At 34.5% G+C, this 15,352-nt stretch overlaps 1 protein-coding gene across 7 annotated transcripts in view; it reads right to left on the bottom strand.

Moving 5' to 3' along the window:
• Nucleotides 1-15,352, bottom strand: part of VPS8 (VPS8 subunit of CORVET complex) — a 235,784-nt gene that overhangs the window by 115,964 nt on the left and 104,468 nt on the right. For all 7 annotated transcript variants that reach the window (XM_039850760.1, XM_039850764.1, XM_039850761.1 and 4 more), the window contains 3 exons: nt 8,041-8,083; nt 6,581-6,653; nt 6,165-6,284 (listed from right to left, as the gene is read on the bottom strand). In XM_039850760.1, coding sequence (XP_039706694.1) covers nt 6,165-6,284; nt 6,581-6,653; nt 8,041-8,083 — 236 coding nt within the window. The remainder of the gene's footprint in view (nt 1-6,164; nt 6,285-6,580; nt 6,654-8,040; nt 8,084-15,352) is intronic.

The raw sequence follows: 15,352 nt of genomic DNA, 5'->3' as shown, positions 1-15,352 counted from the left end.
GTAATAGTAAGTAGAAAGAAATTTCCTTATTCATTTTCCCTTTGGCAGAATGAATTTACTGCTTTGAAACAGATACTGAATATTTATTTCCCTAAACACAATTAAGTGGTGATATACTACATTATGAAATTATGATACACATAATGACATATTTTGATTGTAGTTAACAGCTGCCACCAAAATGGCACATCATTGTTAAAACATTATCATCCTACAAAGATACTTCTAATTACACAATGCTTGTTAGAGAAATAATATGCAAGATGTCCTAATGGAGAATGACAGTTTGTGAAGCACAAAGGTAGACCTAAAATTCAAGTCCAAAGTCATCTGTAAATTTGGTCATAAAACTTCTCTGTGTAGTCTCTTAAAATTTATTATAGAGTTTCTGTAAAATAATGATAATTGGCTAAATTCTAATCCAGGGGTCAACAAACATTTTCTGTAAAAGGCCAAAGAGAAAATATTGCAAATATTGAAGACTTTGTGGGCTACATGCAATCCTATGACATAATCTTCTCCTGTTTTTATAACCCCTAAAAAGTGAAAGAATATTCTTAGCTTGCATAGGTCAGAGGCCAAACGGAGCTGGATTTGATCTATAGGCTGTAGTTTGTGGACTCCTGAACTAATATTTTCACACATCCCCCATTAAGACCCCTGTATGTTAAAAAAAAAGAGCAAAAAGAAACACTCACAATTCAAGGTAATGGGAAAACTAAAGGATGACAAATACCACAAATTTAAACTTACATAAAATAAACTTGGAAAAATGAACATCCCAAATTAGCAGCGTCGGCTCCAAAGCCCAGGACATCAATACAATAAATTGAATAGAATTGGGTAGAAGGAGAATATGACAAGGTTTCAGTGGTAGCAGAATAAAGAATATCAAATAGAATTTACCTCCAGAAGAAAAAAGAGATCCACTTTGGGTGAGGAAGTGCAGAGATCAGGCCTGAGACCTAATGCCTAATAGGAAGAAGAAAAGAAGAGGACTGGCAAGTGTGAATCAGAGGTCTCGGTAAGATATGGCTTAGGGCTAAAGGGAGGTACCTTGGGAGTGGGAAACACTCTTTGATGGCTAATGTGAAAAGAAGCAAGTGGCTCAAGATAAAGGTCCTACTAAAACAAGACTGAGAAGATAGACTATCCTCAGAAGACATTGTTTATTTAAGAAATTGTACTTAATTGTAGCAAATGAAGAAGGCACTTGAACTAGGAATGCCAGTAGGTAATTTTCTCCTACCCTCTAACGAAGTCACCTATTACAGCTAGCCAGAAAAATCCAATACAAAAAATGAAAATAAAAACAGCAAATGAAGGCACTCTAAAATAAAACAAAATAAAAACTAGCCACGAAATAGAAACAGAAGTAAACTATAACAATATGCCAATGTATATTAAATATATTCAAACATACAACTACAGATTTGAAAGAACATCACAAACCAGAAATTTAAGAATTTGAAAAAGAAATGAACAAAGAGCAGAAAAATATGAAATAAGAGCTAACTGAACTCAGGAAAAAAATGAAAAAAAAAAAGGGTAAATTCACCCCAGAAATGAAGACAATTACAAGCCACTCAAGGGAGAACAGATATGACTAAAGCACAGTAAGAGAAATTGAGAAGATAAATGAAAAGAAACAAGAAAATAAAATTTAAACAAAGAAGGAAGAAAAAAAGATTGGAGAAAAGCTGATACAGAAGGTAAAGATACAATATACAAATAATAGGCATTTCTAAAGAAAAAATACAAAATATGAAGGAGAAAAAGTATTTAAATTTACAATTCAAAAACACTTTCTTGAAATAAAGACTCGAATTCACGACTGAAAGGGCCCAAAGTATATATAGTAAAACTGAACCAGAACGGTCAATTCTAGAGTAAATCTCAGAGGAAAAGACCTAGTTGAATCTTATAGTAAAACTCTATGGGGAAAAGTGTTCTGGCTCTCTAGAAAGAAGGACTAAGTTCCTTCGAAAGTTAAGAAAAATCAGGATGACATTAGTTTTCTTGATAGCAATATACAAAGCAAGAGAAGAGAAAGGTGATTTTTATTTTATCAAAATTTGTAAATTGCACAATAGTAGGAAAAACATTACTTTGAGTCCTCATCACTCAGAAAACTACAAACTATAAAACGTTTGAAAAAATTAAAGAAGACCTAATAAAATGGAACAATATACCTTTTCACGGGTCAGAAAACTCAGTGTTGCTAAAATGTCAATTCTCTTCAAATTGGCTGAACATTTAACACAATCCTAATGAGAATTCCAACAGAGTTTTGTAGTAGAAATTAACAAGACAACTCTACAAACTCATACTGAAAATCAAAAAACCTACAAAGGACAGAGCAATTTTGAAAAAGAACAAAAACATCGGAGAGGTAACATAATGTGTGATTTCCATACTCATTATAAAGCTACAGTAATCAAGACAGTGCTGTGTTGGAATTAAGATAATCAGACCAATGGCATAGAATAGAGTTCAGAAGCAGACTCCACACATATACAGATAACAGATTTTTGATAAAGTACAAAGAATTCAGTAGAGAATGAGTAGTCTTTTTATCAAATGGTGCTGTAAGAGCTGAATATCTATGTGCAAAAAAAAAAGGGGGAAAAAGTTGTACCTAACCCTCATACCACATTAAAAATTTCTTCAAAATAGATTATATCTAAATGTAAAACCTAAAACCATAAAACTTCTAGTAGAAAACAGAAGAGAAAATCTTTGCAACTTTGGATTAGGCAAAGATTTCTTTGATATGACACCAAAAGCATGATTCATAAAAGAAAGCTGGTAAATTAGATGATCAAAATGTAAAACTTCTGCTATTTAAAAGACATTGTTAGGACAAAGAAAAGACAAACTACAGACTGAGAGAAAACATTTGCTTGTGCAATCTGATTTGTATTTAGAGCTTATAAGGAATTCTCAAAATCCAACAAGAAAACACAATTTTGAAAAAAATGAGCAAAAAATATGAACAGATATTTCATCAAAGAGAATATATGAATGGCAAACATATCTTCTTTGCTAATAGGCTCAACATCATTAGCCAGAGCAAAATATAAATTAAAACCACAATGGGATATCACTATATACCTATTAGAATGGTCAAATTTAAAAGGTCAGCCATACCAAATGTTGGTGAGAAGACGAAAGAATTGATACTCATATATACTACTGGTAGAAATGTATAATATTAGAACTGTAACAGAAAACTTAGTTTCTTACAAAGTAAAATAACACACTTAACAAATGCTTGATTCCATTCTTTGGTATTTACTCATGAGAAATAAAAATATTTGTCCACACAAAGACCTGTCTGTAAATGTTCATAATAGCCTAAAACTGGAAACAACCCCAAGGACCCTCTATTAGAGAATGGATCAACAAACTGTATATCTATAACATGGAAAATTACATAGCCATAAAAAAGAACAACTTATAGCTAGCTACATGCAATGTGAATAAATCACAAAAGCATAGTTTAAAGTGAAAAAAAAAGCCAGGAAAAAAACACTACAAAGTGTATGATTCTATTTAAATGACATCTAGAAAAGGCAAAACTACACTGTCAGAAAGCAAATCAGTAGTTGCCAGAGTCTCTGAAGTCAGTCTCAACCCAGTCACAGGAGAAACTAGCAAAAGTGACCTTTTTGGAATGATGGGAATGTCCTATATCTAGATTGCAGCAATGGTTTCAAGACTGCATACATATGTCAAGCTCTTCTCCTGTGAAAAGGGTGAATTATATTTTGTACAAATTACACAAAAAAGCTAAATTTAAAAGTCTTACTTGAAAAAATATTCCTAAATGAAAAAAACTGGGGAAATGTTATTTAAAAATCTGTCACTGAAATTCTTCTGGGTCTCTCTGAAACTATTCTTTTTATTAAAGTATATTAACTGAATTAGGAAAGTCATATGATTAATTAATTATGGTAAACATAATAGGCAGTGAATCCAGTATCTTAGGTCTTAGCAATTTTTCCAGCTTTAGTACTTGAGGATGCAGCCAGCACTTGGTGTATGCAAGGAAGGAAAACATCACTTGTCTTTTAGGCATTTCAAATTCATTATGCTCAAAAGAAAACTAATTATCTATGTCTCTCTGAGCCCTACTCAATTTCTTGAGAAACCTGTTTTTCCTGTGATTCCCTCTTGAATCTACAAATAAACCACTATACATCCAGTTCATCCAGTTAGAAACCTGGGAATATTTGATGATTCCCCATTTGTCTTAACTTTCACATCCTAAATTTTAGGCCAATGTGCCTCCTAAAATATTTTCCAAATCCTTTCGCATCTTAGTATCCCCACTGTCACTGCCCTAAATCAAGCCACCATTATATTCTACCTAGATTACTACAAAAATTTGCTAACAGATCTTTTTGCCTCCAATCTTTTCTTATTTCAATCCGTTTTCCATACAACGATCAGAGGGAATTTTTCTGAACTACAAATGACATTCCTCTAGCTAAAAGGCTTCAATGGCTACCTACTGCTCTAGTATAAAATCTAAACTTCTTACCATAGATTATAAAATTCAGTCTCTACTCACCTCTCTGGATCTGTCTCTCTCTGCAGGCTTCCTAATACTTACAGATGCAGTCATACTGATTTTTTTTTTTCAATTTCTTTAAACACATATTGCTCTGTCTTATTCCTAGGCCTTTTACAAATTCTGTCTTCTGCCTAGAATATTTTCCCCTAACCTTAACCTGACTAGTTTCTACTCATCCTCTGAGACTCAGAATGGATATCATTTTAACCAAGAAGCTGCCTGACCCTCCATTAGGTCCCCCTCCTAAGTGTTCCCACAGCATCTTCTCCAATGGCATGTATTACACTATGCTATAATTACTTATCTACAAGTCTGGATCTTATTACTCCACAAGAGGGTTTATATCCTGTCAGCCAAAGTTGTACCCCCAGATAGTATAGTACATGTGGTATTCTAGGCACTCAAATATTTGCCAAGTAAATGAGAGATTGTATTGCAGCCTTACTACCAATCCCAGTATCATTATTCAGACACCATTCCAAATGATCTTCAGTGCTACAACAGCACTTAAAAAAAAAAAAATCAGGTAAAATTCTTTGTTGCTCTTTACCACTCTTTCTGAATCCAATGCCTCACACTTTCTGTTTCTTTTTTCCTACATGCCAGACCCAAGTTCCCTTACGTTCTCTTCTGGAAGTCTGAAGTCTCCTAAACCAACTAGATCTGACTTCCAGTTCTAAGTTTCTTTCCCCTTCTTCCCATGCAATTAAAGTTACTACTCTTGAAGTCAGATTTTCAAATTAAACTAATTCGAATATTCTATAATTGGAATGCTAACCTTCTCATGGGCACTTATTTTTTTTATTTACAGTTTATTATTCAACTTATGAAAATAATTTATGCTCATTAGAGAAATTTGCCCCCTCTCACATTTACTATTAGTATTTAGATGTATTGTTTCTCCAAACATTGGACATATACAACATCTGTGTGTGTTTTATACAATTGTAAGCCTGCTGCTTCACTAAACACTATAATATAAGCACTGTCTATGTTATAAAATGCCTTTAAAAACAAATACAATACTATTTATTTGGGAATATATATTTTATATAATTATTCCTTTGGGGGCATTTTCACAAAGAACCTAGTTCACCTAAATCCACCTTTAATTAAACCTGTCTAAAGATTTTTTTTTTTCAGCAGGAAGCATCTTTGTTTCATTTCAACTACAGTGATTTCCACTACCATCACCACCATGTCCTTCTGCCATATTTAGCATGTCAACTAATACAATTTATGAAATCAAAGATGCACCACATTTAACCTTGCTTTAACTTTTTGATAAGAATGTATTAAAAAGAACTAGAGAGGGAGAGGGCAGGAGGGAGGGAGAATGAGAATGAAGAAGGAAGAGAATGAAGAGGAGGAGGGGAGTGGGAAGGGAAGAAGGTGGAAGAAAGGAAGGGAGAAAAGGAATTAGAAAATATTGGGTGGCATAGCAAAATTAAACATTTCAAACCTGACTTACTGTTAGGGCATAAAAATAGTACCTGATTAACGATTTTTATTTATCTTTCTTCATATTAAAAAAAAAAGTATCATCCTGGCTTTTAAAACACCTTAAAATCGTATTATCTCTTACCAGTGCCAATACATTTAGAAATTCTCTTGTGTCGAAATGCAGCAAAGTCCGAACATAAGGATATATTTCTTCCTCAAGGGAAGCTTCTGCTGAATGCAGGCGAATTAGAAATTCAAAAACCTGCCAGGTTGAAAAAAAAAGTTGATTATTTTCTCACCTTACAAAGTATCTTGCTGAAGCATTGATTCCCATTTGGATAAAATAAAAGCAAGTTGAATCTACTTTAAAGTGCCACTATGTTATACCTTCTCTAACCTCTCTCAGCTACCACTTTGCCTTCAGTAATGGTACGTAGACTCTCTCCTATCATAGTTGATAGGTAGCTCCTGACCATGTGTAACCCTCAGTACAATTTGTCTTTACTGCACCTTTACAAGAGGAGTAATAGTCAAAGATGCTGAGAAAATGGCACCAACCTGGTTTTTAACCAAGGGAACAAGATCTTCAGGGATGTCACCAAGGGGGTAGGCACGACCTGCTAGACAACAGCTAGAAGAAAAGAAAGAACAGATTTGGCGACCTGTAATGGGTTAACTTCCAGGTAACACATTGTTTCTCAAACCCAGGATAACTAGTTTGATTTTTTAGCAAGCTTAGCTTTTGTCAGTTAGAAGTTCAAACCCAAGTCTAGTTCGAACTGTTTGAACTTCAATATGATAGCCAATTCAGAAAATGTGGGTGACAAGATGGTTGTGAAGTAACACATCTGTGACTGAGTAAGTCACATTTTCTTATTTTACCTAAGAAAAACCCAAGCTGCACTAAAGGGGCAAGAAGGAATAAAAGCAGACTGTCTAAAAGTCATATATACACCCAGCATCTAGAAAGAACCTAATGGCACCATTACACTATGATTTACCTGTTAAAACCTGATTGTTCTCAGAGGCTTTTGAAGCCAGTGGTTCTAAGAGTGGTGATTAAAGATGGAGAATGAGATAAACTAAGAAACGTCTGCAGAATGTCTACAATCAGACAAGCTTTCAGGAAGAATTAAAATCCCATGAGAAATTAACTGTACAGTTTTACCTCCGAATCACACCTTCCTTTTGGCTAATGACTTGCCTTGTGGGCTGAATTACAAAAAATGTCTTTTGAATATGTCCTTATTTTTTCTGGAGTTTTTTTTGCGGGGCGGGGGAGAGATTTTAAACCTCTTTAAACAAGTCATCAATTTTGAGTGTTAGAGACAGCAGGATACCAGAATATTCTAAGTTTAAACTATGAAATAGGTCTCTGAGTTAACTCTGATGCTAGATAGGAGCTATAGAGATGCTCTGGGAGGTTCTGCCACCTTCTTACCTGGCTCCCAGCCTGTCAGTTATCTACCTAAAAAAATCTAACACGACACATTCTGAGACTGCAAAGTCTACTTCAAAGAACTGTTCCAGTAGCGGTTTTAACTCCATCACTAACTTTTTTATGAATTAAACAAATCTCTTGCCCTTGAATATAATATAGGACGACACATACCCCACAAAGTTGTCAGTAGTAAAATAGTCTACATCACGGTTTCTCAACCTCCACCCTGTTGATACCCTGAGAGAGATAACTCTTTGTTGTGGGAACAACTCAGTGCATTGTACAATACTTAGCAGCATCCTGGCCTCTACCCACTAGATGCCAGTAGCATCTCTCCTCCAACTTCAGTTGTGACAAACAAAAATGTCTCTAGAAATTGCCAAATGACTGGAGGTGGGGGGAGGGGTGGATGAGGGACGAACTCATCCATGGTTGAGAAACACTGCTATATATGAGAGAATAAAGAAAAATGAAAAGCTACATAGATAAGAGATGGCAGTACCTCTAAGAACACGAGGGGAGGGGATGGGGAAAATTATAGAAAGAGCATACATAGAGATAAATAAAAAACTCTTACCTAATATATACAAGAAGCTTATTGCCCATAACTACTTGTTCATCTAAAATAGAAAAAGTATCTTCAGCAATTTTCTCTCAAAACCTTTTCAGATATATAATCATTATGTGGAAACAAAATAAAACTTAGCATTTAAAGTTAAGCATATCCCCAAATAACAAAAAACTGAGATCACTTTATTATTTTTAGAATTCCCGTTAGATTCTTTTCACAGACAAAATCAATGAGTCACTCAAGGGTACAAGAAACAGCCTATTGATGTGATGGAATACAATAACTGGTTTTCAAATATTCAAATAGCCTTGCATACTTGGGATAAGTCTCACGTGGTTGTGGTGTATAATTCTTTTTATACATTGTTGGATTCAATTTGCTCAAAAGTTGTTGAGGATTTTTGCATCTATGTTCATGAGAGATACTCGACTATAGTTTTCTTTTCTTATAATGTCTTTGTCTGGTTTTGGTGTTAAGTAATATGAGCCTCATAGAATGAGCTAGGAAGTATTCCTTCAGCACTGTCTTCTAGAAGAGATTGTAGAGAGTTGGTATAATTGTTTCCTTATATGTTTGATAGAATATACCAGTGAAACCAATCTCAGCCTAGTGCTGTTTTAAAATGTCATTAATTATTGATTCCATTTCTTTAATAGATATAGGCCTATTTGGATTGTCTATTTCTTCTTGCGTGAGTTTTGGCAAATTGTATCTTTCCAAAAATTTATCTGTTTCATCAGGGTAATCAAATTTGTGGGCATAGAGTTGTTCATAACATTAATTTATTATCCTTTTAATGTCCATAGGGTATGTACTGATGTTTTCTCTTTTCATTTCTGATGTTAATTATTTGTGTCTTCTCTCCTTTGTCTTCCTAGTTAGCCTGGCTAAAGGCTTGTCGATTTTATTGACCTTTTCGAAGAAACAGCTTTTGGTTTCAACTAAACGAAACAAAAATCAACAATTTTCTCTACTGACTTCCTGTTTTCAATGTCATGTTTCTGCTCTAGTTTTTATTACTTCTTTTTTCTTCTCCCTTTGGATTTAATTTGCTCTTCTTTTTCTAAATTCCTAAGGTTAAAGCTTACAGTATTGATTTTAGATCTTTCTTCTAATATATTCATTCAATATTATAAATTTTCCTCTTAAGTTCTTCTTTTGCTGCATGTCACATATTTCTATAAGTACTTTCATTTAATTCAGAATATTCTTAAATTTCTCAAGATTTCTCTATTGTCCATGTATTATTTAGAAGTGTGTTGTTTAATCTCCAAGTATTTGGAGATTTTCAAGCTTCCTTTCTCTTATTGTTTTCTAGTTTAATTCCATTGTGTTCTGAGAGCAGGCATTATATTTCTATTCTTTTAAATTTCTTATGGTGTGTTTTATAGCCCAGAACATGGCCTATCTTGGTGAATGCTTCATGTGAGTTTGAGAAGAATGTGTAATCTGTTATTGCTGGATGAGGTAGTTTATAGATGTTAATATCATCTATAATATTATAGATGTTAATATTATAACGTAATGGTGTTATGTCCTTACTGATTTTCTGCCTGCTGGATATGTCTATTTCTAATAGAGGGATGTTAAAGTCTCCATCTGTAATAGTAGATTTATCTATTTCTTCTTGCCATTCTATCAGTTTTTGCCTCATGTATTTTGATACTGTTGTTAGGTGCATACACATTAAGGATTGTTATGCCTTTTTGGAGTACTGATCCCTTTATCTTTATGTAATGCCTCTCTTTATTCCTGAAAACTTTGCTCTGAAGTTGGCTCTGTCTGAAATTAATACAACTAATCCTGCTTTCTTTTGATTAGTGTTATTATGGTGTAACTTTCTTCATTTCTTTATTGAATGCGTCTTTATATTTAAAATGGGTTTCTTATACATAAAACTTAGTGGGGGGTCCTGTTTTTCTGATCCATTCTAACGATCTCTGTTTTTTAATTGGTGTATTTATATTACTGACATTTAAAATGATTATTAATATAGTTGGATTAATATCTACCATAGTGTTACTGTTTTCTATTTCTTGTCTTTGTTCTTCATTCCTATTTTTGTCTTCAACACTTTTTCCTGCCTTTTGTGGTTTTAACTGAGCATTTTAAATGATTTCATTTTCTCTCCTTTCATAGTATGTCAATTATGCATCTTTAGTTGTTGTCCTCAAGCTTCCAACATACATTTACAACTAATCCAAGTCTACTTCCAAATAACTCTATATTGCTTCACAGGTAGAGCAAGTATCTTATAATAACAAAATACTCATAATTCTTCCCTTCTGTGCCCGTATCCTTGCTGTCATTCATTTCATTTATACATAAGCATATACATACACACACACAATCAAACACATTGTTGCTATTATTTTGGACAAACTGTTATCTGATAGGACAATTAAGAATAAGAAAAACAGATGTTTTCTTTTACCTACTTATTCATTCTCTGATGTTCTTCCTTTCCTGGATGCAAGTTTCTTACTTATACTATTTTTCTTTCTCTCTAAAGAACTTCTTTTAACATTTCTTGCAAAACAGTTCTATAGGCAACAAGTGTCCTTAATTTTTGTCTGACAAGTCTTTATTTCTCCTTCAATTTTAGAAGATAATTTTGTGGGGTAAAAAATGTTATGTTGGTGGGTTTCTCTCTTAACACCTTAAATATTTTACTCCACTCTCTTCTTGCTTGCATGGTTTCTGACGAGAAGTAGGATGTAATTCTCATTTTTTCTCCTCTACAGGAATGTGCTTTTTTCCTTCTGGCCTCTTTCAAGATTTTTTCTTTATCTTTTATTTTCCACAGTTTGGATGTGATATGCCTATGTCATAGTTTTTTTGTTTTTTATTTTTGTTTTTTGGGTTTTGTTCTCCCTCTGTTTATCCTAATTGGTGTTCTCTGAGCTTCTTGGATCTATGGTTTGGTATGGTCTGACATTAATTTAGGGAAATTTTCAGTCATAATTACTTCAAATATTGCTTCTGTTCCTTTCTCTCCTTCTTCTCCTTCTGATATTCCTAATACATGTACGTTAGGCCTTTTGTAGTTGTCCCATAGCTCTTGGATATTCTGTTGTGGTTGGTTTGTTTCTTTCAGTCTGTTTCTCTTTGCTTTTCAGTTTTCTAAGTTTCTACTGTTATGTCATCAAGCTCAGAGATTCTTTCCTCAAACGCGTCCAGTCTACTAATGAGCCTATCAAAGGCATTCTTCATTTCTGTTACAGTGTTTTTAAAGTCTAACATTTCTTTTTTATTCTTTCTTATAATTTCCAACTCAACGCTTATATTATTCATCTGTTCTTGCATATTGTCTACTTTTTCCATTAAAGCCCCTAGAATGTTAATCATAGTATTTTTTTTAAATTCCTGGTCTGATAATTTCAACATTCCTGACACATCTAAGTCTGGTTTTGATGAGTGCTCTGTCTCTTCAAACTGTGTTTTTGCCTTGTAGTATGCTTTGTAATTTTTGAAAGGGATACATGATATACTAGGTACAAGGCACTATAGTAAATAGGCCTTTAGTAATTTAGTGGTAAGCTGTGAGGGAAAGGGAAGCACTCTTAGGATAATCATAGTCTTATGATTAGGTCTCAGCCTTTTGGTGAGCCTGTGTCCCTGGACTGTCGACTTCACCAATGCTTCTCAATTTTTTTCCCCTTAGGTAGCACGAGATGATTTAAAGGTGTTGGAGTTAGGTACTTCCCTTCCCCCAAGTAAGTTAAGTTCTGATAAAACCACAATAAGTTAGTTTCTCCTGATGGCCAGCCTATTTAAGAAAAAAAGGATACTCTAGGATATTTCAAAATGGTTTCTTTTCCGCTTCCCCTGCAGAAGTACAAGGAATTTTTCTCTGATATTCACTGTGAGAACCTGGTAGCAGTCCTCGAGGTACATCACACAAAACTGTGGGAGCTACCCTGTGCTGGGTGCCCCGGAGTTTTTAAATCTTAGACTTTTCCACATTGAGCTCCTGGCAATTTGTCAACTACAGTTTAAGATTCCCTACTCTAGCACTGGTTCCTGCAGAGCTGTCTGCTACAGTAAGTTATAATTCTCTGTATCTGCCTGTCTCTCCAATTTTTGGTGGTTTGGCCTATGACCTCACTTCTCTGGGAGATCTTTGTTCAGCTTTTTACTTGTTGGTAAGACAGAGTGGTGACTTCTAAGCACCTTTAGCCAGACTAGAAACCAGAAGTTTCAAATGTTACTTGATCCAACTCAGTTAGCATTTACATGGTGGCAGTCATTTTACCAGTATAACAAATTCGTGTTTATTGGCCAGTTAGATAAACCTTTATTGCTAGAAATCTCAGAATGCATATAGCTCTTGATATTCCCAGAGAGTTAAATTTACTTGCTTAACATTCCAACTCCACTTTTCCATTACTATGAGTTTGAAGGCAGTGACTGTATTATCTCTGTGTTCTTAGCATCCAGTATAGCATCTGGCACATAGTAAGTACTTAGTAAACGTATACTGAACTCACATAGCATTTAATTTTCTTGATCTTTTTTTCCTCCTTTTCTCTCCCCAATATCTTTTTTAATATACTTTTCTATTGCAAAAGCTCATTAATCCCATTTGGATTTCCAATATTCTGCTTTCATTTCTGCTACACATACATGGGAAAGACAACTTTCTAGTCTTTTTCAAAAAAGATTAGTTTCAGGATACTTTAGGTATGAGAGACTAACTGATCCCCCTACCTCCTTACAAAAAAAAAAAAAAAAAACCACTATAAAATCCTAGATATAATATTAAAAGTAATTATCTGAAGCTTCTGCAAAGTGAATAGAAATAGATGAATCTGGTGGGGAGTTTACATTCACTAGGAAGAGACCAGCCTGGCAGCCATACAAGTAACTTTTGTTCTTCACAGCCTTTCCCTGAGCTAAATGCACTCTGCACTTCATATATAGAAACTTTAGGGGTAGAGGAAGGGGGAGCGGATGGAAAACCCCAAATCTTTGTGGCCTAGGGTACCAGAAAAGTGAAGCCAGGAAACCGTGAATGTGGAAGATAGCAGGAGAATTCTCAAAAGGGAACGAGTCAAAGAGGGGATGTTCAAATTATCTATCCACATCCATGAGGGATCCTGAAACCACCATACATGAAAAAGAATCAGAGCAGCTCAGCCCAAGAGAAAAAGTCAGAACCAAGACTGGAGGCGCTGCCTCCCTGAATGGACTGGAGTGTGAAGAGAAGCAGACAGGCTCTGGTGAGGAGGCCAGGTGCTTAGAGGAGTGGAGACAAGGAGGTGCACAAATAAATTACTTTTACTTGTGGCTTTTAGCCTGGGACTAAGTACAGTCTATGTGGCAAGTGTAGCTGCAGCTGGAGGCTCACGTAAGAAAATCAGCAATCTTTCTGTTTGAGGAACTAGAGATGAGAAGATAAGAAACATGAACAGTTAACACACTGGAATAATCTTGCAAAAAAGAAAGCCAGAAAGAGGATCCTCAAACTCTACCATCATCACTGACCGCTTCTAAGCCAGACATGTAGAATAGGATAAAAGCAGACCAACTAAAGGAAAATGTCCTTTTGAAAAGAGACTGGAGCTGCCACAGCAGAAAGAGAGTTTGCAAATTCAAGCCTAGCCAAGAATATTATCTGATAAAACAAAGAGAAAAAATTCTCAGTTGAAAAAAAGAATAAAATCTATAATCTCCAGAATGTAACATTCATAATGTTCAGGATAAAATCCAAGATTATCCAATACATGAAGAACCAAGATAATAACGTATTGTTAAGAGAAAAAAAAAAAAATCAATCAAATCTAATCCTGAAATGAACAAAATGTTAGAACAGATAAGGATTTTAAAGCAACTATTATATTTCTCTTCAATGAAGTACAATACAACATGTTTCGGTACATGAAAATTTAAACAGATAAATGAAGAGATGCAGGAGAGGAACAGAGTAATAAAAAAAGAACCAAATGAAAATTACAGAACTGCAAGATACAATCGTGGTAGATAAAAATGCACTGAGTGGATTTAACAGCTGAGTTGGCATGAAAGAGTGAATCTGAAGGTAGAGCAACAGAAATCATCAGAGGAGAAGAACAAAGAGGGGAAAAAAAGATGAAACAAAACAAAAGCAAAACCCAGAGGGACTGACCTATGAGATGGTAGAGGAAAACCTTCAAAAATCTGCTCTTCCTTAAAAGCAAAGAGAACACTGGCAAAAACAATCAAATTCAACTTTTTCAGAACTCTTGAAATTAACTAACAGCTTACAATAATCCAGTAAATGTTTATTTAAGAATTATGGCTGAATCTCAGTAAGAACAGTGAGTTTCTTGGTAGTTTATCTTTACTTAGTCCTCATCTCCCTTTCCCCAGCTACACAGTAGTTTTTTAAAACCAACAGTCTTAAAACTACAGTAGCTGTGAAAACCAGCAACCTATTGGCCACTGGGAGGCAGAATGGATTTGAAGCTCCCCAAAAGTCCCATTTTCAGGGTTTGTCTTTTTTCTGTCCTGACTCAAGAGTTTATTCTTCACAAACAGCACTATCCTCAGGGATTTGTCAGAAACAACCAGGTCAGTTATTTAACTTTACAAGTACCAGAGACGGTGCTACCGAAGGGACTAATAAAAGACTCACCAAAAACTTAAAAGGAAAAACTGGAGGATGGGAGGTCTCCAGGCTTTCAAAAGCTCCAACATATTTCTGGAACTCTACAAGGATATATATATGTACAGGGCTGTGCACATGCCCAGGAAAAACCTAAAAATGCCCTAATCTATAACCTATGGTAGACTTTGAGGCTCTGCACAAGCAGTAAGTGAAGGCTAAGGCAGAACTGTAAACTGCCTGCAGGAGCATTAAAATTCCAAAATAAAATGAGGCAAAAACTTATATACTTAAAGTAAGAAATAGATAATTCAATACTCCACTTTCAATAACATATAGAACAATCAGAAAAAGATGAACAGGAACTAAAAGTCTTAAACAAAACTATAAGCCAACTAGATCTAACAAACATCTATAGAACACTCTACTCAACATATTATTTTCAAGGGTACATATTATTTTCAAGGGTACATGAAACATTCTCCAGAATAAGTCATATGTTAGGCTATAAAACAAGTCTCAATAAATTTAACATATAGAAATTTTACGACGTTCTCTGACTACAATGGAATGAAATTAGAAATAAGTATCAGAAAGAACTGTGAGAAATTCACAAATATGTGGAAATTAAACGATATACTTCTAACGAACCAACTACACAACAGAAATTAGAAAATGCTTTGAAATGAATGAAATGAAGACACAATATACTAAAACTTATGGGATACAGCT

Source organism: Pteropus medius, unplaced genomic scaffold, assembly GCF_902729225.1.
Source record: "Pteropus medius unplaced genomic scaffold, Ma_sr-lr_union100, whole genome shotgun sequence".
NCBI classification, from domain to species: domain Eukaryota; kingdom Metazoa; phylum Chordata; class Mammalia; order Chiroptera; family Pteropodidae; genus Pteropus; species Pteropus medius.
This window is presented reverse-complemented; position numbering and strand designations above follow the sequence as displayed.